The sequence below is a fragment of the Rhodofomes roseus genome, assembly GCF_022264815.1.
Source record: "Rhodofomes roseus strain CIRM-BRFM 1785 chromosome Unknown C8Q71scaffold_4, whole genome shotgun sequence".
NCBI classification, from domain to species: Eukaryota; Fungi; Basidiomycota; class Agaricomycetes; order Polyporales; family Fomitopsidaceae; genus Rhodofomes; species Rhodofomes roseus.
In genome coordinates, this window is record NW_025952960.1 from 1,290,644 (window position 1) to 1,316,030 (window position 25,387).

At 53.7% G+C, this 25,387-nt stretch overlaps 6 protein-coding genes across 6 annotated transcripts; 3 read left to right on the plus strand and 3 right to left on the minus strand.

The window, feature by feature from the left end:
- Positions 1-1,462: 1,462 nt before the first annotated feature.
- C8Q71DRAFT_431629 (GMC oxidoreductase) lies at positions 1,463-4,911 on the minus strand. Its single transcript, XM_047918506.1, has 23 exons — positions 4,837-4,911; positions 4,578-4,735; positions 4,506-4,513; positions 4,360-4,459; positions 4,193-4,298; positions 4,056-4,129; positions 3,937-4,006; positions 3,812-3,885; positions 3,693-3,751; positions 3,592-3,630; positions 3,523-3,534; positions 3,399-3,467; positions 3,174-3,349; positions 2,982-3,127; positions 2,852-2,930; positions 2,533-2,804; positions 2,414-2,481; positions 2,170-2,362; positions 2,079-2,111; positions 1,955-2,019; positions 1,831-1,903; positions 1,748-1,774; positions 1,463-1,690 (listed from the first exon to the last, which is right to left on the minus strand). The coding sequence occupies exons 2-23, from the start codon at positions 4,639-4,641 to the stop codon at positions 1,650-1,652; spliced, it is 1,848 nt and encodes a 615-aa protein (XP_047782401.1). The 5' UTR covers positions 4,642-4,735; positions 4,837-4,911; the 3' UTR covers positions 1,463-1,649.
- An 808-nt stretch (positions 4,912-5,719) lies between these two features.
- C8Q71DRAFT_431732 (uncharacterized protein) lies at positions 5,720-6,394 on the plus strand. The gene is made up of 4 exons (XM_047918508.1): positions 5,720-5,799; positions 5,855-5,977; positions 6,082-6,201; positions 6,262-6,394. The coding sequence occupies exons 2-4, from the start codon at positions 5,891-5,893 to the stop codon at positions 6,295-6,297; spliced, it is 243 nt and encodes an 80-aa protein (XP_047782402.1). The 5' UTR covers positions 5,720-5,799; positions 5,855-5,890; the 3' UTR covers positions 6,298-6,394.
- An 8-nt stretch (positions 6,395-6,402) lies between these two features.
- C8Q71DRAFT_431702 (uncharacterized protein) lies at positions 6,403-7,977 on the plus strand. The gene is made up of 6 exons (XM_047918507.1): positions 6,403-6,689; positions 6,742-6,897; positions 6,949-7,027; positions 7,094-7,202; positions 7,258-7,506; positions 7,563-7,977. The coding sequence occupies exons 1-6, from the start codon at positions 6,492-6,494 to the stop codon at positions 7,873-7,875; spliced, it is 1,104 nt and encodes a 367-aa protein (XP_047782403.1). The 5' UTR covers positions 6,403-6,491; the 3' UTR covers positions 7,876-7,977.
- Positions 7,978-16,224: 8,247 nt separating this feature from the next.
- Positions 16,225-17,051, minus strand: C8Q71DRAFT_701912 (uncharacterized protein; the record flags this gene model as incomplete). Its single annotated transcript, XM_047920214.1, has 2 exons — positions 16,225-16,650; positions 16,710-17,051. The coding sequence occupies 2 exons, from the start codon at positions 17,049-17,051 to the stop codon at positions 16,225-16,227; spliced, it is 768 nt and encodes a 255-aa protein (XP_047782404.1).
- Positions 17,052-22,007: 4,956 nt separating this feature from the next.
- C8Q71DRAFT_794937 (WD40-repeat-containing domain protein) lies at positions 22,008-23,107 on the minus strand (the record flags this gene model as incomplete). Its single annotated transcript, XM_047925573.1, has 5 exons — positions 22,008-22,281; positions 22,331-22,396; positions 22,458-22,596; positions 22,647-22,779; positions 22,835-23,107. 5 exons carry the CDS (start codon positions 23,105-23,107, stop codon positions 22,008-22,010), a joined length of 885 nt encoding a protein of 294 aa, XP_047782405.1.
- Positions 23,108-23,805: 698 nt separating this feature from the next.
- Positions 23,806-24,774, plus strand: C8Q71DRAFT_721374 (uncharacterized protein; the record flags this gene model as incomplete). The annotated part of the gene is made up of 4 exons (XM_047921441.1): positions 23,806-23,881; positions 23,939-24,107; positions 24,167-24,422; positions 24,670-24,774. 4 exons carry the CDS (start codon positions 23,806-23,808, stop codon positions 24,772-24,774), a joined length of 606 nt encoding a protein of 201 aa, XP_047782406.1.
- Positions 24,775-25,387: the final 613 nt, after the last annotated feature.

Sequence of the window (25,387 nt, forward strand, 5' to 3'; positions counted from 1 at the left end):
TTATACGTCCCAGGACGAGCCGAATCCAAGGTCCTGCGCTACCACCTCGGACCTACAACGGAACACACCGTGTACGAGGGAGAGCTAGTCGGGCTGATCCTCGGAGTGGCCTTGCTACACCGTGAGATTCAATGCAGAGCCGCGTCGAACGCGGCAGACAACACTGCGAGCCTTCGGGCCAGTCAGAACAGGAAACCTCACCCAGCGCACTACCTAGTCGATCGACTCTTGCGCGCGATCGACAAGCTGAAACAGCGGCACCCAGGGATCGACTTCACGATGCGCTGGGTACCCGGCCACCGTGGAATTGAGGGGAACGAAAGGGCAGATGAAGAGGCGAAGAAGGCGGCAAGGGGAGACAGCAGCCCGGTTGAGGACCTCCCGGGTTGGCTGCGAGAGAAGCTCCCGGTCAGTGTATCAAAGCTGCGACAATGCCTGCACGATACAATCAAACAGAAGGCAAAGGAGGAGTGGAGGAACTCACCACGAGCAGAGAAGATGGACAGGATCGACAGCGGCATGCCCTCAAATGCGTACCGCAAACTGGCCGAACGTCTCCCGCGACGACACGCGAGCATTCTGATCCAGCTACGCACGGAGCATGCCCCTCTCCAGCGACACCTCCACAGAATACGGCAGGTCGACTCACCGATATGCCAAAGGTGCGACTCAGGAGTGAAGGAAACGGTGTACCACTACCTCCTGGAATGCCGGGGCCACGCGCGGGCGAGAGCGCGACTTGAACGCGACGTCGGACCAGCGGCGAAGTCGATACGAAGCATACTCAGCGCGCCAACACTGACCAAGGCGCTCTTCCGCTACATACACGAGACGGGACGGTTCTCCGCGACGTACGGGGACCTGTCATTGAAAGAGGATAAGGGAAAGGAGACGACGAAGACTACGAACAAGGCGAAGACACGACCGAGACAGGGAGGCTGACGGACGCGGACGGGGGTGTCATATCTCTCCATCTCCTCGCATTTCATTTCATTACCCCATCCATGCTACTACTATACATCACTCCTGACGCCAACGCGGCTGACGGACATGCGCAGCGAAAAGAGGCAGATGAGAAGGCCACCGTAGGATAGAATATCGTGTTTTATGTCTACATAGGGCGTCGCCCTCAGCGACACTAAATGGAACAAACAAACAAACAAACAAACAGACTCGGACTCTGGTGTTGTTTTTGTACGGCGCGGACGAATTTCATCCGGGTCGTGTTCTTTCAGTTGTGTGTCTGTATTTCTTTGCCTGTGTGGACTACATGTGGCAGTAACTCAGTCGTATGAACATCCTCAGGCGTGTACATCACCGGCGCCCCTTGGGGTCCACCTTAGTGGGGAACCTCGCGTTTGTTGATCAAGATGACCAGCTAGCTCATGTCTTACACGGTGGTTGATATGGGCTGGGCCCTGTTGTCTGGAACATGATACTGACTTGGCTCTGCTTGGTGAAATGTGGTTCGATGCAGACGTACGATTTGGGACGACGTCGACCAATTTTACCCAATGACATATCGGAACAAATGCGTGCACGATATGACATTGAAGCTAAGTACATTTCCACCAACTCGGACTACGGCCACGATTCTACGATACATAAGAATCCCAACTGTTTGGTAGCCCATGGCGCGCAGATGTGATTCATGCGTTTGCAGAGTTCTGTTCCTTGATGATGTCGGCCGCTGAAGCACCGTGGGGGTCAGTCAAATCGGTTTGAAGCACGTTCACAGCCTACTTACCCATCTCCGCTATACCATAGGCTACAGCTTCAGAGGCCGTTAGTGAACAGAGTCGGTCAACGATCGGAGACGGAAGTACGCACTCTGAGTATGCACGGAGACAATCAGAGGGAGAATGGATAGGTCGACAATCCTGATGTTGGACGTCCCGTATACCTACGACCCGCTCATCAGATGCATACTAAGCCAAGACAAGGTTGCGATCACCTTCAGCTTGCTGTCGACGACACCGCCCTTGTCCTCAGGCAACATGGAGCACGTTCCGCAGGAATCTGGGTGTAGCCAGGGTGAGTACACGTCGGCAATGTTGCTCGCGAAACACGTTGCTTACGCCACGTTGTGTGTAAGTTCTTCTCGATATGTGCTGCAGCATGACGACAGTCCGTTATTGTGATGAAGTCGCGCAGGGAAAAGAGACGTACCGCGAATCTCCTCATCGGTCTGCGCTTTGGGGCCTGGGGCAAGCTCCGCCCCCGCTATGACTTGGAACGGCGCCATTTGGCTCATCTTGCGTGTAAACTTGAACGCATCAAGCAGGACATCCATGTCGGCCTCTTCCTCAAAATACCGCGGGTCGATGTTTGGAGCACGTTTCGGGTCGGACGAGCAAATGTGCTGACAAACGGATATTCACTAAGCGCAACGTGCGGTGCAATAGCAACGTACGATAGTTCCCCGAGACAAGGGGTGCAGGATCGACGGCATCAGCACAGGGAAAGGCTTTTGTGACGAATCTGTAATGTCCGTGTTCAGATCAGTCGTGCGTATGAGGGACAGCGACGTACAAGTGATGCTCGAGCGTACATCGCCGTCGAGTTCTACTGGAGGGACGGCGTCGAAAGGGAAGACGAAGAGTTCCATCGCCGGATAGCGCGGGTTCGCAAGGAGCTCGGATAGCAATTCGTACTGTTCTCTCAGACCGGGCGCATAGTGCTCGTCTTCTCGGGCTACCTTCGCCTTCAGCTGAGCAATAGTACTCTCTGCGCGATCCGAAAATGCTTGCAGCGGCAAGAAAGTGCAGCCTGAGAGGCACAACGAAGTTGGATCAGCGTCGGGCCTAGTAATTATCAGCAAACACCTCGAACAGCGGGAAACATGGCGCACTCTGTCTCACGTAGGCGACTGGTGAGCTTCTCGTCGGTCATCGACTCGCTTGTGATAAGATCCACTTCGTCGCGCATCGCTAGTATGCTTCTGTCAGAAAAGAAACTAACCCACTCATTCATCAACTCACCCAGTACGAGGCCCGTCGAGACTATGTGATCTTGGAGGTTTCGGCCAACGCTTGGCAAGTGCTTCTGCACTTCAATGTTCAAAGGTTCTAGTATATTTCTGTCCCCTATTCCACTGAGCTCCAGGATTTGCGGGGATTGGATAGTCCTGCATCGCGATGAGATAGCATACGTTTCAGACGAATGCGGCTTACCCTGCACAGAGTATGACCTCTTTTCCGACAAGGACTTTGTGCAAAGTCCCACCATGTTCGAACTCGACCGCAGTGGTGACGACTTCGCCTTTCGACGTCTCTGTCACGAGCTTCGTGACGTGTGCCTCGGTTAGAACCTTCAGATTGGGACGGTCAATCACTGGGAGTAGATATGCCTTGTCATCTTCGTCAGTAAATGCTACATCGAATGTAATGTGTACTTACCGTTGCAGCGGAGCATCGTTTCCCGGTAGCCGGGTCCAGGTCTGAAGCTACTTTGAACGTACCCACGGTCTGCAGCGAGAGGTCAGAACTCGTCAGTGTAGATTGCCGCCGGTTCAAGAAATACCTCGCCACTCATCTGTGAATGCAATGAATATGTCAGCCCTCACTTTCAATGAGCTGGCTTTGAACATACAGAATCATCGATAGTTTCGACCCCGAGTAACTTGAGACTCTATCGCGATCATGTCATGTGTTAAGGCTAAGTTCAAAGGCAGAACGCTCGCTACAGCCTACCTGTTGAACAGGGCGTTCGATTCCCGAGCTAGTCTGAGTGAATGAGAGCTTGACAGGTCCTAAATACGCAATGATATGAGATGAGCTACATCATTTCTCGTGATTCGACAACATCTCGCCTTCATGACCGAACGTGTCTGACTTGTACAGGTCGCGATAGTCGCCTACGCTGACTCTCTCAGGTACGAAGAAGCTATGTGTAAACAGTGTCAATCAAGACACCGTTGGGAAGAGTTGGATTGACCTTTCTGATTTCTTCGAGTATTTGTAGAAGTTCTCCCAATTCCAACCAGGGTTGCCGAGCTTCTCGATTGCTGAGTCCGTCGTAAGCATCGAATCAGATAATGCCACAAATTTAGAGACCATCCATATCCTCTCGCTGAGGTCTGGTCCATAGAAGGAGATTCATCGAGGAGCTCCCACCCAACCCCTTACCACTGTGTGAATAGGCCGCTCAACATGAGCCTGAGTGATAGATGCGGAGGTATTCGGCGGCCCACCGATTCCAGAAAAACCTGCTCGTGTCGCAAGTGCTTTGCGGGGATTGAGGGAATGCCCAATCGTATTCTGGATTCATCGCCTGTTGCAGCCATCCTGTTGGATGATCTGTAGAGGTAAAATGAGTGGGTTGAACCCTCGCACAGCCCGCATGGCGTGAGATACGGACAGATTATTGGGTCGTCGAGATGCGCTCTCCCGGATTCGAGGACAGCAACAGACACATGAGCGTCCTCGCTGAGACGGTTCGCTATACAGAGCCCGGAGGTCTTGCATAACATTAATTTATGTGTTTTGGAGGGAAAATCCACCTACCCCTCCGCCTAGAAAGCGATGAGGAGTCAACAGGGGGCTTCGATCAGATAGGCATGATCAATAAATGCGTACCAATTATTACGAAGTCAAAGCACTTGTCAGCCAAGTCGTGCACCGTAGCTAACTTCGCCTCCATGACAGAAAGTAGCAGGCTAGCAGCGTAGCTGCCTACAGTCTTGTTGACGGGCCTTTATATGCGAGTCGATGATGAGTCTAGAACAGAGGTCATACTGTCCGTATAGTCAGTTGAGGCGGTTGCCGATAAGAGCTACCGCACGGAGAGTTTCACTGAGAGCGGAGAGATACACCTCCGGACATGACGGATGCTGACGGGCATGATAAGACGTTCTTCGATCTGAATGCTCCCCGCTGTGTCCTGCCATGAGTATGCGCGTCCTACGTTAGATGTGGATGTCTAACTCGACCAAGCGCGCCAGATAGAAGGCCATGATGTGATGAGACAGTTCCACGGTCGACATGAACATAGCCGCGTCTTACTATAGCGATGCATTCGGGCATGAGTGGTGCCAAATCTTATAAGGTATGTAGTGACAGGGTCGGCTGCAAACGTTAATTTCATTTGCCATCGCTTGAATTGTTTCACTGGTGCTACGCACCTGAACAGTTCCAACACCCGAGTTTCTTAAGCCCCTGTTGCCATTGGAGTGATACGAATTGTCTCGGTGCCCCAAACTCTGAAAGTTGATACTGTTTCTAAGGAGGAACAACACCGCCCCTTGAGATGCGACAGAAGACGTCCGTAGTACTTCCATACGGTCTGCATCAAGATCATGAACGGACAGATCCCAGAAGATGGTGCCAATGTGGTCCTCTTCACAGAGAAGCATACTTTCGCAAATTCAATCGCGAAGGCACGGGCCGCCGGACCCACTGCTCTGGGATTCTACTTAGACCACAGAAGTAATAGATCACTCACGGCGCATACTCCACCACGTGTAGTTCACGTCCACCTCCTGAAACACACTTTCTATTGAGGAGCAAAATTGCCAGTACTAGTGCCAGAGTCTCAATACTTGTTAGCGATGTAATGCGGATTGGGAAGGAGGAGGAGGAGGAGGAGGAGGGTGATCCATTCAGCCACGCCATACATCCTCTTGCTGAGCCCGGCGGGCCCGATCTGGGCCCGATCGTGGAAGCTGACTAAGCATTCCCGTCGTTGGATGAGCCGCTCCATCCATCCTCAGGCTGGCATTGTGGCATTCCTGCATGCATTGTTCCTGCACTCCGTCTTCGTTTATCAGAATTCGAATTCAAAGAATTTGGGAAGAACTCGGTAAGGTGCAATAACTACGCATCTTCTGATACGAATCAAACTGGGCTTTTCGGAGGGAGTACTCCCAGTCAGTGACTCGCCGGCGTCGGATATGACATGGAAACCCCGACGACTCGGATCCCGGAGTTTGTTGTACTGGCCCGCAGTGACTATGCCGCATGCGACGTTGGGTACTGACGTGGGCTGAATCACTGGTGAGAGCTTGTTTGTCCACTCAACATAGTGGAAGGTACTACTGCTGTCACTCCGAATCGCCATAATAATGACATTGCTTTTCGTCAGATTCCAGAGTCCAGACATTCCACTCGCCTTATGGCGCCCGGAGTTCTACGTTACATACTTATCATGTCCCGGACACATCTCAACTTCTCCGAGGCAGCACTTTCATCCGCGAAGGGCGCTGTGAGTCTTTGTGCGATCATTTGTTCATCAATGTGGTTTGACCGTATCTTTTTGGCTTAGCGACGTACTGGCGCACCTCTCCGATGCGAGTCGTGAAACAAGGACGACATAGTCACGCCTTCAGGGATGTGCAAATGCTGTATGGACGGACCAAAGTCTTGGGTGGCCAATGAGATTTTGCCCCAACAGTGGGCTGCATGACGACGCACTCGGGGTCGGATATAAGGGTATTAGCTCAGCGGCGTTGAACCATCGAGTCCAGCCCCCATCCTCTGGATTGAACCTCTAGGATGGCCGAACTCTCCTTGATCGGTGTCAACCTGGCGACTGCGTGCATAGGAAGCATGGCTTATGGCGTTTTCTTCGTCCTCTTTGTCCTATCCACCTATCTCATGTTACAATATCAACATAAACCACCTGGTAATGGCACCGTTCGGAGATCGCCCCTCCTCACAGCGGGGTTCGTCCTGTTTCTAGGTGTTACTGGAGTGCGTCTTCATACCCACGAAGTAGCCTTGAATATGCTCATTATTTGGACAGCAATGGATATGCGTTGTTCTGCGGACCTTTGATGCCTTTCTTAATTACGACGGTGGCAAAGATCCAGTCTACTTCTACGCCGATCTCCGGCAACCAACGGAGGCGGCAAAACTGGGATGTTGGGTCACGGTCATGATCGTATCGGACGCTATGATTGTGCGTGCATAGCTCTTTCACTCGAAGACAGACCCTGAAACTTGCCACCAGATATATCGTATGTACATCATATGGAACCGGAACCTGCGAGTACTTGCCTTCCCACTCCTGACGTTGACTGCGGTATTGGGTAGGCCCTTAAGTGTTCTGTCTATCTGCATCTAGGATCACTCACTGGATGCCCCGGGATGAGCAGTATCCGGCATTGGGGTTGTTTACCACTTTGCCGTATATCCAGTCGGTGAAAATGTGTATGCCTCAACCACCGGTCGCTGGATTGTCTCGGATTGTCTCTGTAGCTTGTGGTACGCAACACGCACTTTGATATCATATTGTGTCGCTGACTTGGCCCTCGACTAGTACCAACCTATACTGCACGAGTAAGTTCCTCATTTTTCTCTCAACCCCCGTGAGGACAAGTGGTCATATGACACCTCTACACAGCAATGATCTCATTCCGCATTCTACGCTCTCGGGCAAGGGTGCTACGCTTTGGCGGAAATGGTCTGACAGTAGGAGCTTCTCTTGTGCATCGTCACACCGCAGTGATATTTACTACGATCCACAGAAAGCGCTTGTTATTGTCGTTGAAAGCGCGGGCATATATACGTACGTTCTTCGGTGGACCTTCTCTGCCCACGCGGTAGAAACTCATGCATGCACAGAGCCTGGAATATTTTCTTCGTCGCGGTGTATCTTGCCAAGTCGAACCTCAATTTCACTGCAGTAGACGTATGGTGTCCTGTCGCTGGAATAGCGAATATGCTCATCAACGTCCGCGTGGGTATGGGCTGGGCGGGGAATGACTATCCGTCACGCCCCGGGATGGCGCCGGTTGAACCACGCCTGCCCGCGAAACAATCGCCTGCGCATCCCGTAGAAATCAATGTCGCGCGTGTCGTGGAGAGTGACGACTACGGGATGGAATTGCTGCAACAAAAGCAACATGACGGTGTTTTCGTGGACGACGCCTTGTAACGTAGCAGCAATCTCCATTCACGTTAATACCGTTATGGTCGCCCATATTCTATGTACACTATTGAAATCATCCATTTTTGCCAGTAGGCAGTATTGACAGCATGAGGCTTGAGCCGCGGTTGTGGCGCATCTCGAATTGCGGCGGCGTGTGTCACGCGGCGTTACCGGTGTGACGCGACGCGTCTGTTGCGTGCCACGTCGCGACCCTCACTGCGGACAAAACGGGTTGTGGGAAAATTGAACATTGACCGAACATAGGCAGGGCGTGTATATCATCTCACCCTAAATTGCGGGGTCCGAACATAGGATGACAAAGCAAAATGATATGGCCATGTTCGGAATGCGTACAACGGAGGCCAAAGATGGTATGTGCGGCGGCGTAACATACGTCACGTTTTCGCCGCGATGTTCGGAGACCAAACAAAGGTCTAGCGTACCTCGTGTTAGAACACTGTTCGCACGTTGTGACGAGACCGTCCATAGGTCATGTGCCGACACAGAACAAAGACCGCACATTCCCAATGTTCGGACAATGTACGGTGGCTGATCTCTACGCATGTGCGGGGTCCGAACAAAGACTATGTTCGGTGTCCGAGCGTTTGCTATTTACGGTCTGCGAAAATAAATAGAAAATAAATCATGTTCGGGGACAAAACACTATGTATTGTCTGGCTATGTTCGGACGGCGAACATGAGCAATGTTCAAAACCGATTCCCCCGAGTCGGGAACCGATTCCTCCGAGTCGGGAACCGAGTCCTCCGAGTCGGGAACCGACTCCCCCGAGTCGTGGCACGACGGCTGCGAGTCGTGGTATGACGGCTGCGAGTCGGAAAGCGACGGCTGCGAGTCGGAAAGCGACGGCTGCGAGTCGGAAAGCGATTCATAATTGTGTCCTCGAGAGCCCCAGGAAGTGGAACGCGGAGTCGCCCTCGAAGAACTGCGTCTCCGGGATGGTGCCGCCGACGGTATCAAGGTTAAACCACCCTTTCGACATGTCGTCCGCAGTTTGAGAGGTTCGGAGTCGTTACAAGGACGTGAGGAGGATCAAGAAACAGCTGGAGTAGTGTACTTAGGCTCCTCGTAGATGGCACCAGGCCGGTGGGACGTGTTCACGGAGACAGACGCAATGTGGTCGGTGAGGATGTCGCAGCACGGCTGCTGCTTTCCAGCGGTGTGAGACCTAAGACATGGAGTCAAGACCCATCAGGCTCGAATAGACGGCACAAACATGTCGGAATACCCTTTACCTTGATGTGTAGGCCAAGGCGCAAAGCATTCGGCGTTGATCGCGTCGCTTGCACGCACTCGCGATTGGACGCGAGATTCTATCTGGCACTCCGAATCTCATTGTGGTTAGCGACAGATTTTGAGAGCGTGCAAGGGCCATTGGCAGGAACAGGTACTCAGGGTGAAGGTTAGCCGCTTTCTTGTGCGATTCATTCTTGTGCGACTCACCCGTACGACATCATCATGCACCCTGACCGTCCGCGACTCGGCTTGAAACCCAATCGCTGCTCACATCTGCCGCCAGCCTCATCGTATCTCTGGACCACTCTTCCAATGCCTTGCAGGACGATCGTCTGCCCCACTAAGCCGACAATGTGTTGTCGGATCATACAACGGCGACACTCACCTTACTAGCCTTTGTCTTGTGTATGTCACTGAGCACGGATCGCATCAGCAGCACTTCATGGCTCGGTTGTAATGGCTTACCTCGAGCAAGTACGCGCGCAGGACAACGAACACCGCGCTACGAGTCCGACGCACAATCGCTATCGATTCGGTCAAGTCGCCGCCCAAGCGACCTCGTTCGACATGGACGAACATGCCGATTTTGACGTATGCTGACACCGGAAGCTGGAGAGGTGCACGGGGGTCAAATTTCGCAGATCGAAAGAGGTGGAGGAGAACTCACACATGTCGTCGACACAGATGAACGAGGCTGATTCGGATACGGATACAAGTCGACACGCACGCGGCACGCGCGTCGAGATTGAGCACAGATGTACTCACCTGAGCCGAAGACACGGCACTTCGCCTCCTAGTACTCCTCGTAGTCCTACGGGTAGCGATGTTGCACCTAGTGAGCGCTGTCGCCGTCAAGAAGTCATCCTCCTCGTCGATGGCGAAGATACAGCTGCGCGGCTTGAGCAGCTCAGGGTCCGTGCTGGTGTTGTCGCCTGCATTCCGGTTCCTAAGGTGGTGTCCACGGCTGATTGTGGGCACAGTTGATGCGGCGTGCTCAGGACTTGCGCGGCGACCAGGTCGTAGCGGCAGTCCTGAGGTTGCAGGCGGCGGCGGGGCACTCGGGTCGTTACTAACACTGTTAGTCCACCGTGCAACAGAGCCGAGGCAGCGAAGAGTAGCGACCGCCGGTTGAGACGGGGTGATAGGCGAGGTATTGTCGTAGACATTGTTCTGGAGCAGTCGGCTTGGACGCCCCGGATCTGCACTACTCACGCAGGCGCGCCGCGCGGCCAATGTTAGTGCGCTCCTGGGGATAAGCATGCGACGTAGATTCTGCAGACCAGTATGAACAGCTGACGATAGTCCTTAGGCCGTTAGGATACAACTGAACAGTTTCAAGCTCATCCTCACCTTGTAGCCTCATCTCTGTCCTGCATCTTAGCAGATTAAAGTTTCGGAACATTGTCCAGTGTGTTAGAGGATCTTGGGCCTCGTGTTAATGAAGAGACGAGGGACAGTGGTGGTGTGCAATTGGAGGTATGGAGGAGGACGTGTGCGCATGAGGGAGGAAGGCAACACGAGCGATAAGCGCGCAAAGCGCCGCGGTCGTCAAACATCCACAGAGGAGGTCGAAAATAATATAATATCGTCTCGGTCAAGATCTGACGATAGCTGCGACTACTCGACACGGAGAGTTGAGAGAACGTCCTTCCTAATACCGGCCAAAAGTGTAGTGAGGCGATTATACATGGTCATGACGACGAATCAGGTCGAGCGATGTCAACCAAATCATCTTCCTCCGAGCTCCGGCCCTGAGCTTGGGTCGAATGTATATCCTACGAGCGATGATATCCGAGTCGTGTCAGTTGCATGGCAGCCCTAAGTCCTTCTGAACGGCTTACCTTGATTAAAGGGAAGACATGGACTTCGTTGGTTTCACGGTTATCCTGAGCCCGAAACTCTGTATATGCGAAAGGGCAAACGACGTCACTAGCACTGATGATCTCCAATTCACCGTAGTCTTTAGAGAAGAGGCACCCGGCCAACATAAATCCAAAAGCTCGATATGGGTCGCTTGTGCGAGCTTCGTCCGAGAGAGGTCGATGTCGGCGAACAACCAGGAATACCCGAGGCTGTCTGAGCAAATCCTTGCGTGGGTCAGGAATAGGCTCCTTCTCCCACAGTATGCGGACTATCTGCGCTGGATAGATACCTAGCTCCTCCACCGGAGGAAAGGACGGATCCGTGATATCGGCCTCATTCTGCGTAGAACGAAGCAGAATGTTTGAATCGCGATGGCTTCTAAAGGACGGCCGATAGTCATAGCCAGCCTTTCGCATCACGGAACACGAACTGATGCCTGTTGACGTGATCAGCGCTGCAAACTAATGCGTCGAAAAGATACACTGTTACCCAAGAAGGATCGCCTTCCTATGTATCCACTGATGATATGCTCCTCTTCAACGCTCCCGAACAAAGATCGCGATGAGAATTCCTTTACTTGCACTTGCGCAGAGGCACCGAGGCCCAATATGTCGTTCAGCCTCGTACCTCGTGCCTGCGCTCGGAAAGCTTTATCGTACGCCTGCTGTAGACCGGATAGCTCTTCAGGGAGACTGCCGTTCGAGAGCAGTGGTCGCACGTTTGCTGCCCGATTAGCGTAGTACATCATTGACATCTCCAGCTCGCCTAGGAGGTGCTTCAGATTGTCAGTCTCTGCGACATATAGCATGCCACATACCTGATTTCATATTGGTGGGAACTTCTTGCAGGCTGTGGTTGAACCTTTCCGTTGCGAATGCTCGTGTTGCATGAGAAGGACCCATGTCGCTAAGGTTCTCCGCGTAGTGTTGAGCGAGGTGGTTGCTCGGATTGAGAGGTACCTCCGGATATAGGACGAGGAAGCCCTTGAGATACTCGGTGTGGTAGAAGTCGTATGCTCTGATGTGCTCCGGAGTGATCGAGCGAAGACAGGATATCTGAATCGTGGCAACAAGGTTCATGAAGTTATGTAGCATGTCTGCTTTACGGTCATTTCTGAAGCCCCACAGACGTATGAGTGTTATGACGAGGTGGATCAAACCCAGTGAGCGCCACTCATCGGCCTTCAGCTTTCCTGGGCTCTGCGCAACATTTCGTGGTGCCGGCGACACACTTGAAGGCAGCATTGTACGGTCCATGTCACTCCAGACGTCACGCAGGACATCTAACCCTAGAACAGCCGAACCGCGTGGGTCACCGTTGCTCGTAGATCCTTCGGGCCGTATGATTTCCTGCATCAGCGGTTGGTCAATCGCAGGATTGCCACTGGGAGTGAGACTATACCTGCAACTTCCCCCATAGAACTTTCTTCGTCCCTGCAAAAGGTATTCCGTTGCGCCGACACAGTTCCTGCAAAGTTGCAAGGCCGGTCGATCCAGGAGCTTTATTACCCTTCTTAAGTGCTCTCTCTGCTTTGGTGATGTCATCCTCCGTCCAAGGTTTCCGCGCCCGTGATTGCGTAGACTGTTGAGAACCAGTCGCCGTCACAGCAGATTCATTTGTATCCGTCGAAGCGGCGGAGCTCGGAGCGGGCGACCAGACATCGCTGTGAGAGGGACGTGCCGAGACTGAGGAGGGTATTCCGGAGGGTGGCGCACTTGCAAATCGGTCGGCAGTGCCACTCGTCGTCGACGACGGTGTGTCGGCGCGACTGGCCTCGTAGGATGCGCGGGACCCCTCTGTGCTATACTCCGCTGTGGTTCCCGAGTTGTCCGAATGCCCGGACTCGGAGCCAACACCGCTGTAGTATGGAACGGCCTTATCCTCAGCGTCTGTAGCCGACAGAGCCGATTGAGGGTTTACTGGTTCGCGATTGTCCCTCTGTTAGGTTGGCAATGTATCAGTGAGGCTCACAGAGAAGTACACATGGGAACCTACCTGCGCGACTAGGCGTTTTGCTAACATACGCGTCGATCCCGCGCGTCGTAGATGTAAATCTAGGCATAGATGCCATAGAACTGCGTGGCCCTCCTTCTCAAGGTCAGATAGCGATGCGGTCTCGACCATTCGTCTCTTGGCTTCCCAGGCTGGCGTATTATCGCGCACGGAGCAGGGCGGAACGACGACTTTCGCGCAGAGCTCCCCGTCACCCGATGGAAGTGATGCGTCCATACACCAGGCGTCCGATATCTGATGCGACAGATTGCGGAGGAAATGTGCGTGCATCGGCTCTATCACCGTGAAACGGCTTGGGTTCCAGTAAGGGAGGCGCAAGAACTCAGTCCAGCGCACGCCGCCCTGCCGAATGTGATCCTTCTGCGCGTGTTTTGTCTTCAGGGTCAGCCATACTGCAGCACTGCGTCAATGATCGTCCAGATCGCGATACTTCCATTGCGACTTGTCGATCTGTTCGATATTGTCCTTCTCGAGTAGGCAGACAGAGCAAAGGTGGGTCGCCGAGTGACTTCCAAAGCCAGAGATTTGGCGTGCGGCAGGGAGGTCACAGATCATTGGGATCAGTATGCCCAGAGCGAAGCGTCCCGCTGGGTGCAGTGCGGTCCTCGAGAAGTAGACGCCAGGGGACCAGAATACGAGCATATCGTCAACGATGAGGCGTGCGAAGTGGTTGATCTCGTCCGTAGAAGGCTTTCCGGGGCCAGGAATGACACCGATGAGAAACATGTTCTCCTCGAGAAAGCGCAAATCAGGGGGAAGGTTCATGAGGATGAGATAGATGGCTGTCGAAGAGATACTTCTGCGCCCAGGCTTCATATGGTGAGGATCGAAACTGTCAAAGGCAAAGCCCCAGACAAGCCTCAGCTCTTCGTCGGGTCCATCGAGAAAGCGACGACCGTCTGGACCGACGAACTCCTGCACGAGCTTGCTCTCCATGATGTCGTGCACTCTCCTGTCTGGATCCCGCATTGTGGCTCGTGATTCCGCCGTATACTTGTCCAATGCAAGCTCGATGTCCTTCCGTGCCAACAGGCGTGCATGCCATGCCTTGAAATCCTGATGAAGGTACCTGCGCACCGCCATGACGTGTTTCCCCCCCTTGAGTGTCCGGGTCTCGAACAACTCGGTATCGCAGGTAGGGGAAGTGTCGAATGCCTTGTATGTACAACGTTCCGGGCACTCGCCGTCGTCCTTGTATAAGGCGTAGCATTCAGGACAGCAGATGTAAGGTGCAACCTCGGGATCCAGGTCGAAATGGCGTAACAATGTCCGCAGATCGGACGGAATCTGTTGGTCGTGGCCTAGCCGCGGTCGCAAGTAATTGATGATGAAGCGGAGAATCTCTAAGACCCAATTGCAGTGGGTGCGAGATACGCCGCAGAGCAAAGAGAGAGTAAGGACCATGTAGCATGCAGTGGCAAGAGCTGGATCGAGCCCCGGGAGCGGTTTCCGGTGATACCGATCTATCAGAGGGGTGTTGAGTGGCCGACGACACAGGCATGAGCACGCGAACTCACCGCAATCGTAATACGTGCATTGGACTCCATTATACTTGAATTCGTCTCGGGGCGCCTGAAATGGAGTGTGTCTCTGGGCATCCCACTCGCGGCCCTTGATATCGCATACACGGCGAATCTCTCCCAGGATCATATGCCGAATCCGTTCGCGGATGTGCTCCACGACGTCGTTACCCGGCGTAGAGTATCGGTCAATCAGATCAAGATAGTTATACATCTTCGCTTCATGTGTCAAGAGTGCGGAATTGAAGGGCGAAGAAGGCGATAGCATGAGGGTGCCAGAGTTGGGACGTGTAGGGCAATCGGTGGGGTAGGTATACGAAGGGGAGGCGGAAACAGGCGGATTGACGAACACAAGAGGGGCTGTCGCAGAAAACCCGAGTCGTGCTTGGTTGATGGTAGCGACCATGCGGTTGAGATCGTCAAGATGGTGCTGTGTCCTCGCGAACATGTCAAGCTCTCTCGTATCCGCCTCCGATGCGGTAACGGTTGTCCCGAGAGGGTGTTCCTTGGACTCAGAGGCGTTCGAGGCGACTGTGGGTCTCTGCGATGAAGAGGAACCGATGACTTCCTGGCGCTCAACCGGTGAGCCAGGGCGAATTTCCGTTGGAACAGCGAAGGCTGAGTTATCGCCAGCCAAAGGGGTAGGCCCCGAGGATGTGGAGGGTTCGCCCAATAGAGTGGATGTCTCGTATGAATAGGACACGATCCGTGAAAGGTACCGGGACTCTGAGAATTGCCCCTCTGAGACCCTTGCATGAATGGCGTCGGATTGCTGGCTGATAGTGTTGTGGTATTGAAGGACGCGCGAGCTGACCCACTGGCCGAAGATGCTGCCACCGGTCCGCGGATCCTTCGACTCCTGACTGTTGCACCCGTAGAGGCTACATTGGCAGAGATGTCGTAGTTCCCCCTCAACCGTAGCGCTTGTCCGTGACGCCTGAGGTCTCCCCGAGTCGAAGTTTGTCGTGAGCTGCTCCATGAACGTCGGTGAACTGCGATTCTACTGCAGATCAGGGGTTAGTTAGTGTTCGACCGATCAGTGATCACCCACTGTTAGGTCACACAACGCACGAGATGGAGGTATACGGTGATGGCCCATGCAACACTCCTTGTGCCGATAGTACCCTCGGGCGACACAGCGCTGTCAACTAGAGTAGAACTATGTATGTATGATAACAGTCGAGATGATGAGCCATTATGGGCGGGTGCTGCTTAGTAAGCCACGCTACCACACACTCAGAATCAGAACGCACGCATAGCTACGCATGGGCTAGAATGTGCCATTGATCGAGCTATGGATGAGCTGTATATATGCTGCAGCGGAGCCGCTATACACCCATGAGAAAGCGCGCGTTGTACTCGTAGATCGACATGACCTGGGGAGGGTAGAACACGGTGAGCCCGTCCAGCGGCAGCGACCTTATCTGTAACCGGTTCATAGAGATGGTCATACTGACAACGATTACACCAACAAAGTACTAACATTGCAACCCATGTACTGGTACGTCATACGTCGCGAACAGACGAAGTGCAAGCATGGCCTATTAACGCTGCGCTGAGAAGTTCTCCGCGTTCCCTGAACCAGGCCTGTCGGGGTCGAAACGTCCTGTTACTAGCGCTTTGTGCGCGAGGTCGTACCGGGTTGCTGTCCTGAAGTGATTGAGCTCTTTCAGTCAGTGCGTGTAGACAGTTGAAGCGTTAAACTTACTCCATGATGCGATCAGAATGCGTGAGGTCGATTACCTTTGAAATAGGGCTGAGCCACTTCATCTTGAAGCTGTCGTATTCCTTGAGAATGGATGGGGCATAGCAGTTTACCGGAAGTCCTGTGACTGCAGGAGCCGAGCTCACGTTCCGACTAGAAACGCGGAAATGAGGCCAACCGCCCTGCGACGCCTTGAATCCACCTCTGTAGCGCACGAAGAGATGAAGCGAATCGAGCGTGCGCAGCCAGGTCTGCAATTCCGGCGAGCGCCACTGCTTTGCAGGGATGATGTAAGTGGCTTCTCCTCTGCCAGCCTCATGGTCGGATTCGTCGCTGCTCATACCGTGAACTCCCAGCGCATCCAGGAGCTCTACGGCCCTCGGAGAAATCAGCGTGCCCGCGATGTGACGACGACGAGAGAACAACTATCGAGTGTACAAGTCAATGACGCGCCCTCTAGGAACATTGAATGACGGATCTCTACCTGTCGCTTTCGTTCCTCTCGTCTGTGGCACATGTCATCGTATTGGACTTCAGCTTCATCCCGAGATCTTGCGCGAAACTGGCGATGGAGGCTCTCCGCATGGCTAATCCACGCCTCCTTAACTTCCTGGTCCGACTTACCAAGCTGAGCATAGTGAGCTTGGAAGTCGGCTATGAAGACCCTGGCTGCGGAAGTGTTCCAGTCGGTCCCGGGTGACGTGTTGATGTCGTAAGAAAAGGTAGCAGCGGTGCAACATTCACGACCACTGGTTGTATCGAACGCAAGAATGCCGTGTTTGGAGGGTATATTGACGAACGGCGCCTTGTGGTCCTTCCGTTGCATCAGCTTGAGCGCGTGCGAGCGGATACATTGCTGAAAACTAACATGAACAGGTATGTCATCGGCTAGGACGCGTCGACTCACCTTGAAAATCCTCTCCTCCTTAGTTGTCTTCTTCTTCTCGCGGTGCCTCGTAGGTAGCTTAAATTCATCCTCCATGTCCCCCTCATCGTCAGCAACCGACCCTTCTTCGCCATGCACGCTCGGCCCTGGTTTTTGAGAGCTCTCGCGTTTAGAGGTAGCAGGGGATGGGCGAGCAGCGGGCGCAGAAGACTGTCCAGAAGGTGCAGGCAGTGTCGGAGAAAACACAGACCGAAGGGTGCTCTCCAGCGAGAGCTGCAGCGAGGACGTCAAACTGTTCGTAAGCTCGGAGACCTGAAGATTGAATTGATCACGCAGATTCTGTTCCATGATAGCCATGTCTTGCCGGGTAATGGGTGCCGAATCGGCAGCGGCATATCCAAAGGAAGCATCGATGCCCTGCGCGAAAAGATCAGAACAATTTAGTCATCACGATACCATCACGTACGTTACTGGATCGAGCCTGAGATATATGAGCGGACGTTGGTACAGCGCTCGCCGAACGGACTTTGCGATCAGCCTGATGGGTCCCCTGCGACTGGGCCTGGGACGCTCCCAGTAGTGCTGTGTCCGGCTGAGAACGTGACTGGCTTGTGTCGACTGGGACAGCAGTGCGATATGCTCGCCGGGTGTCCTCGAAGGGTATCCTGGACTCAGGACTGGATGTCCTCAGTCGGGTGCCTCCGGAGTCGCGATACCTTTGAAATTTGCGTGGCGCTGCTTTGGAATCCTACAAAAGGTTCGCAGCTAAACCAGCGGTAGTCAGAAGGCTCGGAAGACGTGCGTACCGTCTGCGACGCAGTAGAGTGACCGCCACCTTGCTGGACCATCGACCCCGACTGAGGTCCCATTAGACGCAGATTACTATGGAGTGTGCACAACCGTACTTACGCTCGTTTCAAGGGCTCCAGGTAGCTCACGTTCCTTCCCCTTCTCGGCTTGGCGAGAGCGCTCCAAAATGGGTGACCCGTCGCCAACAGATTCTTCGGGGGTTTTCTGCCGCCCCTCATCTCTATTCACCGGCGGAGGACGCTCGGTCGATGTGGAATCGGCGTCGTCGTCGGACGACGTGTCCATGGCAGATGAATCAGGGCGAGATTGCCCCATGATGGGTGACCCGTCACCGAGAGATCCGTCTGCGGGTCTCTGACGCATTTCCTCTCTATTCACTGGCGGAGGATGCTCGGTCGATGTGGCAGTGGCATCATTGTCGGACGATACATCCATGGCAAAGGGTTGAGGAACCTGGTCCAGGTTATGAGCACGACAGGATGAGGTGTTATTTATTCGACTCACATCGCTGGTGTCTTGATTGCTGTAACCTTCTGTGCTTGTCTCAACCAAATCCGGTCGAACGGATGTCGGTTCAACGTTCGTGAGGCTCGTAATCGTGGAGTCCTATCATCATATCTCAGCCGGCCGATAAGCATATCATGAACGTGACTTACTCGCAGCTGTTCTTGTTCATGGGAGTTCTTGACGGCCGGCTGAGACGGCAGACTCAGAGACAAGTTAGGAGGGACGTCACGCAGTGCGGGCTAACGACGAAGCAAATGTCAATGACACTGCGATGACTGGTTGACTGAGGCTTACATCTTCCATGTCGACATCAGATTCAGGTGGCTAAATCGAAGCGGGTGTGAGCACTACCTTCACACTTTCAATAAACGAGCTGTGTACTTCGAATGACGGAGGTGGTGGGACACCGGGATGCTGTGTCTGAGCGAAATCGTGTGATGAGTGTTTCTGCGAAACAGTCATAATGAGATATACCTGAACTTGAGCGGCGTGAAGCGCCTGACTTCCTTCAAGGTTGCTCGCTGCAACTTCCTGGCGGCTATTTGCTGTCAGTTGGCTGGACGCTGCTGCAGGCTGCCATGCCTTGTGAGCCTCGAGGAGATGTGCAGGAGGGAGGACTCTACTAACTGGTTCCAACTGATCGAAATCGAGCCCAAACTGAGACATACTTTGTGTGCCCTCGAAAAGGTCGGCGTAGTACATAGAAGAGTCAACTTGATTGGTAGGGATGGTGCCTTGGTTGAAGGCCTGATATGAGTTGAGTCAGCCAGCCCGAACTTGAAGCGCGAGTCCCGGGAATCGCTTACAACATCCACGACCCCTGTATCAGACTGCATATCATCGGTGTAAGCCTGTACAGCCGATGGAGACATCGCCTCAGAAGCGGTAGCCACGCTCGATGGGAGCTAAAACAGTGGACGGATCAGCTATTGCGCCGCGGTTCCATCACGCAACTCACCGCATGTCGGGTATCGTCCTGGACGGATGAGTCCGGCTCAACGCTGATTAGTACGTCAGAGGGTTCCCTAGTCCTGTGATGTCCTTCTAAGCCAAGTCGATCCTGCCCCGGGACCAGATAGCTTTGCGGTCCGCGACTCGAAGAGGCCTCAGGGCTAACACTGTGTGATGTTGGGACGTCACGGTGGACCATCTCGCGCTCCGCCCTCCATTCTGCGCCAGGGTTATTGTTGTGACCTGCGGGAAAGCCACCAGTCGCATATGTCGCCAACGAGTTCCAGAAATTGTGGATACGGCCGGTTTGCAGATGCGCTGAGGACGTGGAGGCAGTCTGCTAAACACGCATCAACACTGGTGTGGGTCTATGAGATACTAATAATCACCTGTGGTGGAGACGACACCGCCACTCGTATCGCCTCCGTCCCTTCAACCACGGACTGTAATGCTTCTGGAGCCTACGAACGCAATGCAATGAGTGACTGTATAGCGGGTAGCTGCATGAGCCAACCTGTCCGGCGGGAGCGGTTACGCCTGCATAGCCCTGATGGTCGACCGCCGCCAAGCCTTCATGCGTACCATCCGCGTTGTTGGCGGTCTATAGGCTGTATTGAGCATTCTTATATTCATAGCGCAGCAGAGGCGCAAGGATCGAACATCACTGACCTGCTGCTCGTATTGTGGCGTCGAGCTAGCCCCGCTCTCTAATCCGGTGGCCCCAATCTGAAGGGACTCCTTGAGGAGACGGACAGGCAAGCGAGTGTCACGTTGATAGACATACCAGGTTCTCGAGCGCAGGTACCGCTTTCGTGACAGAGTGCTTGAATTTCTTCAACGAATACATCCACGTCGGTGCATCGTCCTCCGGGTTGTGAGTGGGTTGTCTACGGATCTCGACCTTGGGCCTGCGACGAGGGGAAGTTGGTCGAACAATCGTGTTACCGTCTTTGTCTACGAGTTGCTGCGTCGCGCGACGGTCCTCTACCCTCTGTCGCTTCACACCCACAACGGGAGGAGGCTCCTCGGGAGGAGGCAGCTGCGAAGTCGAAGGAGCCGCGTTCGCTGCGTCTGCCATGGTAATGGTGCGTCAGGCTGAAAGGCGAAGGTGAAGTATGCACTCACCTAATCACCAGGGTCGCTTATTTGACCGCGGTTGCATGGGACAATGAACGCTGCACAAGGAGATATTTAATTAGAATAGCGCCGGAATCATGACAGAGTCGTGGTGTACATGTGGAAGTCAGATTGCACGTGTCGGCCCGAGTAGCTTTGGCTACGGAGGTGAGTATGTATCGACTCGGAGCACCGCACACTTGTAACGTGTATTGAATCTGCAGCCTCCATTCGGCTCCTCAAGAGTTCCTAGTTGCGTCACGTCGGATATGATTCTGAAGAGAGGGTACTCGACCTCCCCCGGCTGCCGTCATCGTAGGGTTCGATCCTTCGTTGTAGTCCCGGCTCATACTCATAATCAATCGCACAATGCGAGGGAGCGACGAAGAAGGAGGGATTCCGATTCATTTGGCCACTGGCAGTGGCACGTCCTCTTCTATCTGATGTCACGTGATGACGCTCGCGTTGCGCTTGCGGTTCGCCGATTGACTGGAACTTGGCAGCCTTGGAGACGTTGGAAAGAATGTCGGACCGCTGGGTCCACAGAATCGTCGCTAGAGATACAGAGGAGCGCATCCAGTTCGAGCCTGGTGGGAGCACGCAAGAACTGACGTTGGATGCCTCCGGAGGCGCCTCAGGGCCGCCATCGTACTGCATCCAGGTAATGCCGCGCACTCTGCGTTACACAAATAAATTGGCAATATACATGTTTATAGCAAGAGTGAGAATCGTGATACCCGGAGGCATCCTACTGAGGCACAGGTAGCCTCTCCAAAATATCCACCGGAAGCCCAAGAGCCTTCAGAGCCTGCGCCCTCACGCACTCCAACGCGAATCCGATGACTCCGTGCACCACTTGTATGCCGACTTGATAAAAATCAATCACTCTGCGCAGAGTCCAGATCAAGCAGCGGGATAGCATAGACCATGCGAAGGCAACCTGATATAGATACGTGTGTGCAGCACATTCGGCAATCATCCAATGAAGACTCACAGTTTGGATTACGGCGTTACCCCACTGCCGCCACGGGACGAGTATGCCCACTTTGAAAAAAGCCAATAGCAGCCCGAGAGCTATTACCAGGATAGCGAGTATGCGTATGGCGCTCTGCAGCTCATCGGTGGTAGGCAAGAGGCGCTCTGGCTAGCCCAAGGTTAATAGACAAGTGACGTGGAGAGGTATACAGACGCGCACAGCGAACTTTCGGAACAATGCCGCCGAAGCCGATTCGCGTACCTGCTGCGGTCCGAGTCCAGCTAGTAACTCATGAGCGAACCCGTGCCAACAAACGCTGACAATAGCCTACCTATTCTAGCACGCCAAATCGTGATATACGTATCGCGACCCTTCCCTGCAGAGCCTGTGGCCAGATAGCACGTGTCGTCCGTCGTTTGGCATCCCTGAGACAGGGATATGAGTAGTAGAAGTAGACGCAGCGTATGAGTACCAACCGCCACCGCCATGATTATGTCTCCTGAGTCGCGACGCATGAATCCACGGAATCTGGACGATCACGCATACAGCTTACCTTGATGCGCTAGCGTCTGATATAATTCTCCGGTCGTCGTTTGCCATATACAGACATTCCCGGTCGTAGTACCGCATACGATCGCCTGCCCGCCATGGATGAAGGACACCTGTAAGAGCACGTCCGGAATCGGCTCGACATCGAACTTGTAGTGTCGCAGAGGCTTCTGTTCGGCTCCAAGAGAATAGAGATGCACGCCATCTTTGAAGTTGTGGACTGCAATGAATCGGAATTTCTTGTTGATGGCCGAATGTCCTCTGACGAAGATCAGCTCGGAAGACATAGGTAATCAGAGAAAGAGCTCACATTGCGGGATATATCTCAGGGGGTGTTATACGCCATAGCGATCGGCGAGCGTGCACATCCCAGCAACTTATGACGAGCGGATCAACGTCAGAGTTTTCAGCAATGGAACAACTGAGCGGATACATACATGATTCCATGAGTTAGGTAGCTCACGACGAGCCTCGTCCCAGACCTCTCAAACCTCAGAGCGACAGCGCGATCTCGCGAATCCTCCGCTTTGGACCCCGCGATCGGAGGAGGCAGCCGTACCGTCCCCGTGTATCTATCTATAAGAATTCAGCGACGTACATGATGTCAGGCACGGCAGACATCTTACTAGGCTGAGATTCTCGGGCTACGTATACTCCCGGGCCAATGGCAACTGCAAGGCACGACGTCGCGGAGCCATAGTCCAACGAGTATATATGCGACCGTACGCCGAGATGAACGTCGTAGGTTTCGCAACGCAACTGTGATCCAGAGTAAGTCTCTTGAGACGTAGCGCATATTCCATAGGACACACACCAAATTTAAGTAGCATACTTGCTGCAAGGCCCCGCTCGAACATCCGACGATGATAGTATCCTTTTGCACGGGATGCCAGACAAGGGTGTCGACGGTGCTCTCAAACGGAAGGCGAAGCACTTGTTCGCCTTCGAGGATGTCCCAAATGATAACGGCATGGTCATCACCTCCGCTTGCGAGGTATTGACCTTCCGGAGAGAAAGCGACGACGTTGACAGTGTCTGAATGCCCGTTCTTGAGCGTGAGGACAGGCACGTAGGCGGTAGAGGCCATTGTCGCGGTGGGGAAATTGAAAAGTTACAAGACGGTGACTACCTTCAAGTCTCGCGGGCACCTTGGGAAGCATTGAATGTGGGCGTACCTACCTCGTGTAGAGGGTCAAGATCGAAATGGGGATACCTGCCTCATGTCACGGAGGGCCCGGAGGGAGTCAGGGTCTAGTGTGGGCGTAACTGCCTCATGCAGACGGTCAGGATCTAATGTGGGCGTACCTGCCTCATGAGGAGGGCACGATCTGATTTGTGCGCACCTCGCCTCCCGCAACCTTGCGGTCCGCACTTCGTGTACCAGCTCATGGCGTGCACGCCGCCGCCGCGAAGCTCGTCTGCGATGCTTCACATTCGTTTAATTAATTGGCACCGAATCGCGGAGCCCGGAAGTAAATCGGGGATCTGACTGATCCGGGTGGTCACATCGACATCAAGTCACATCGACTCATCAAGACGCATTCCCACAACGCCGACGGGACTAGTACTTGCCACTGGGGATAATCTAGCGTGTGTTCGACTTTGTCCCCCACTGCAGACAATGACCTCTGCTGCAGATGCGCCGCTCGATTCGAGAACACATGGCGCCCTACGAAACTCTCATTCCGTGTCCCTTTGTGCGTCGTAGGCGTATACATACACGGCGTAAGACAAGATGCCAGTGGGCCCAGGACGAGGTGTGAGTCGCGTCGTCCGAGGAGAATCATGCTCACGACTTGCCCCATCTGCTTGGTCTCTCTCGCGACAGATGGGCCTGCCTTGATTGCCATCAAGACGTGCGGTGAGTGTGTTCTCTATGCTGCGTGCAGCGTGACCATCTTTTACTGAGACTCTGCAGGTCATGTCATGTGCACGGATTGCCTGGAGCAAATCCGTAACACGCCCCTCTTCTCGCACTGTCATCTATGCAGAGAACCGTTTCGACCTACTACTGACCTCGTCCGGGTTCAACTGAAGTTCGGAGAACCGGAGTATAACCCTAAGTTGTTCTGGAATCTGATCCGCAGGTGAATTCGATTTTTTTCTTTGAAATGCCCCGTCGCATCTGAACGGAACGACTGCACAGAAAGGCGGCTCAGCTTCAAGAAGAGCGAGTCATCATCGACGGGGAGCGAGAGCGTCTTCGCGCGTCGAAGCAAGCCCTGCATCGACGCAATCAGGTTCAGCATGACCGCATCCACTCCCACGAGGGTACGCTGCGCAAATTGCGAGACCGTACGTCGGACATCCATGCCGAGGTAGAACAACTGCGGCTCGAGCTTCGCGAGGAGTTGAGCAGGATCTCCTACATCCTGGATAGCCTCTACAACTCCATAACCGTCGTGAGTTTCTCGATGTCGCCGCTATTACCTGTACTGGTCGTTGATTCGCCATCCATGTGTCAACAGTAACACTCTTCTGTGTCTTGCGCCCCGATTTCGATGTCGACTTGATGTACAATATACAAGTAGAACGTACCCCGGACTTCCGCCTCTGAGTCCCTTGTCTCACTTTTTCTTATCCTGCGCACGCTCCGACGGTGAACATGTAGTAATAACGTTAATAACGTATCGCCACGAGTCTAATTAGTCCTATATACCTGGTCACATCGTGATATCAATCGAGCTCGCCGCGTACTTCGCGACCAAGTCTTCACCTAAATCGCAGACCTGGACCAGCCTCGACTACATCTGAGATCTGAGATCTCGCTCCGATCCGTCCGTTCATCTGCGATCATGGCTGAAGCGCTGAAGTCTTCCGGATTCGGATGCATCGGAACGCCCTCAAGGATCGCCTATGTCCTGTCACCGCTGACTCCAATGCCACGACGCCTCACTGTAAGCTCTCAGAACGTGGTTGCCTCATTGAAAATTATCCCAGTCCCCTCCGCCGATGATTAAATGCTCCCAGTGCCAAGCTAGGGAAAGTGTTCATCATGCCTCGCGAAGCCATTGAATGCGCCCCAAGGGCCGTCGCGAAAGTAACTGGATGCGCTGCAAAGGCCTCATGGCTGTATTCTATATCACAGGTAAGTCGTCACCTGCTGTTCTTCTGGCCAACGATCTCATCGGAGTCCCGTTCTCCTTTGTCTTACCAGCCAATGGTGTTTCACTGCCAGCGGCCAACCCTTTGTCGTGCCGGACCTACACAATGTCTGGAACCTTGCGTAGAATGGAAGCTTAGTCTTGATTGGAAATTGACAGAAATGAAGGCTCAGCTTGACCGTTTTTCCCGTCTAGAAGCCTGAGGCGTGGTCGAACACATTGTTTCGTCGTTGGAGAACGCAAGGAACTTGCCATGAGCCTTG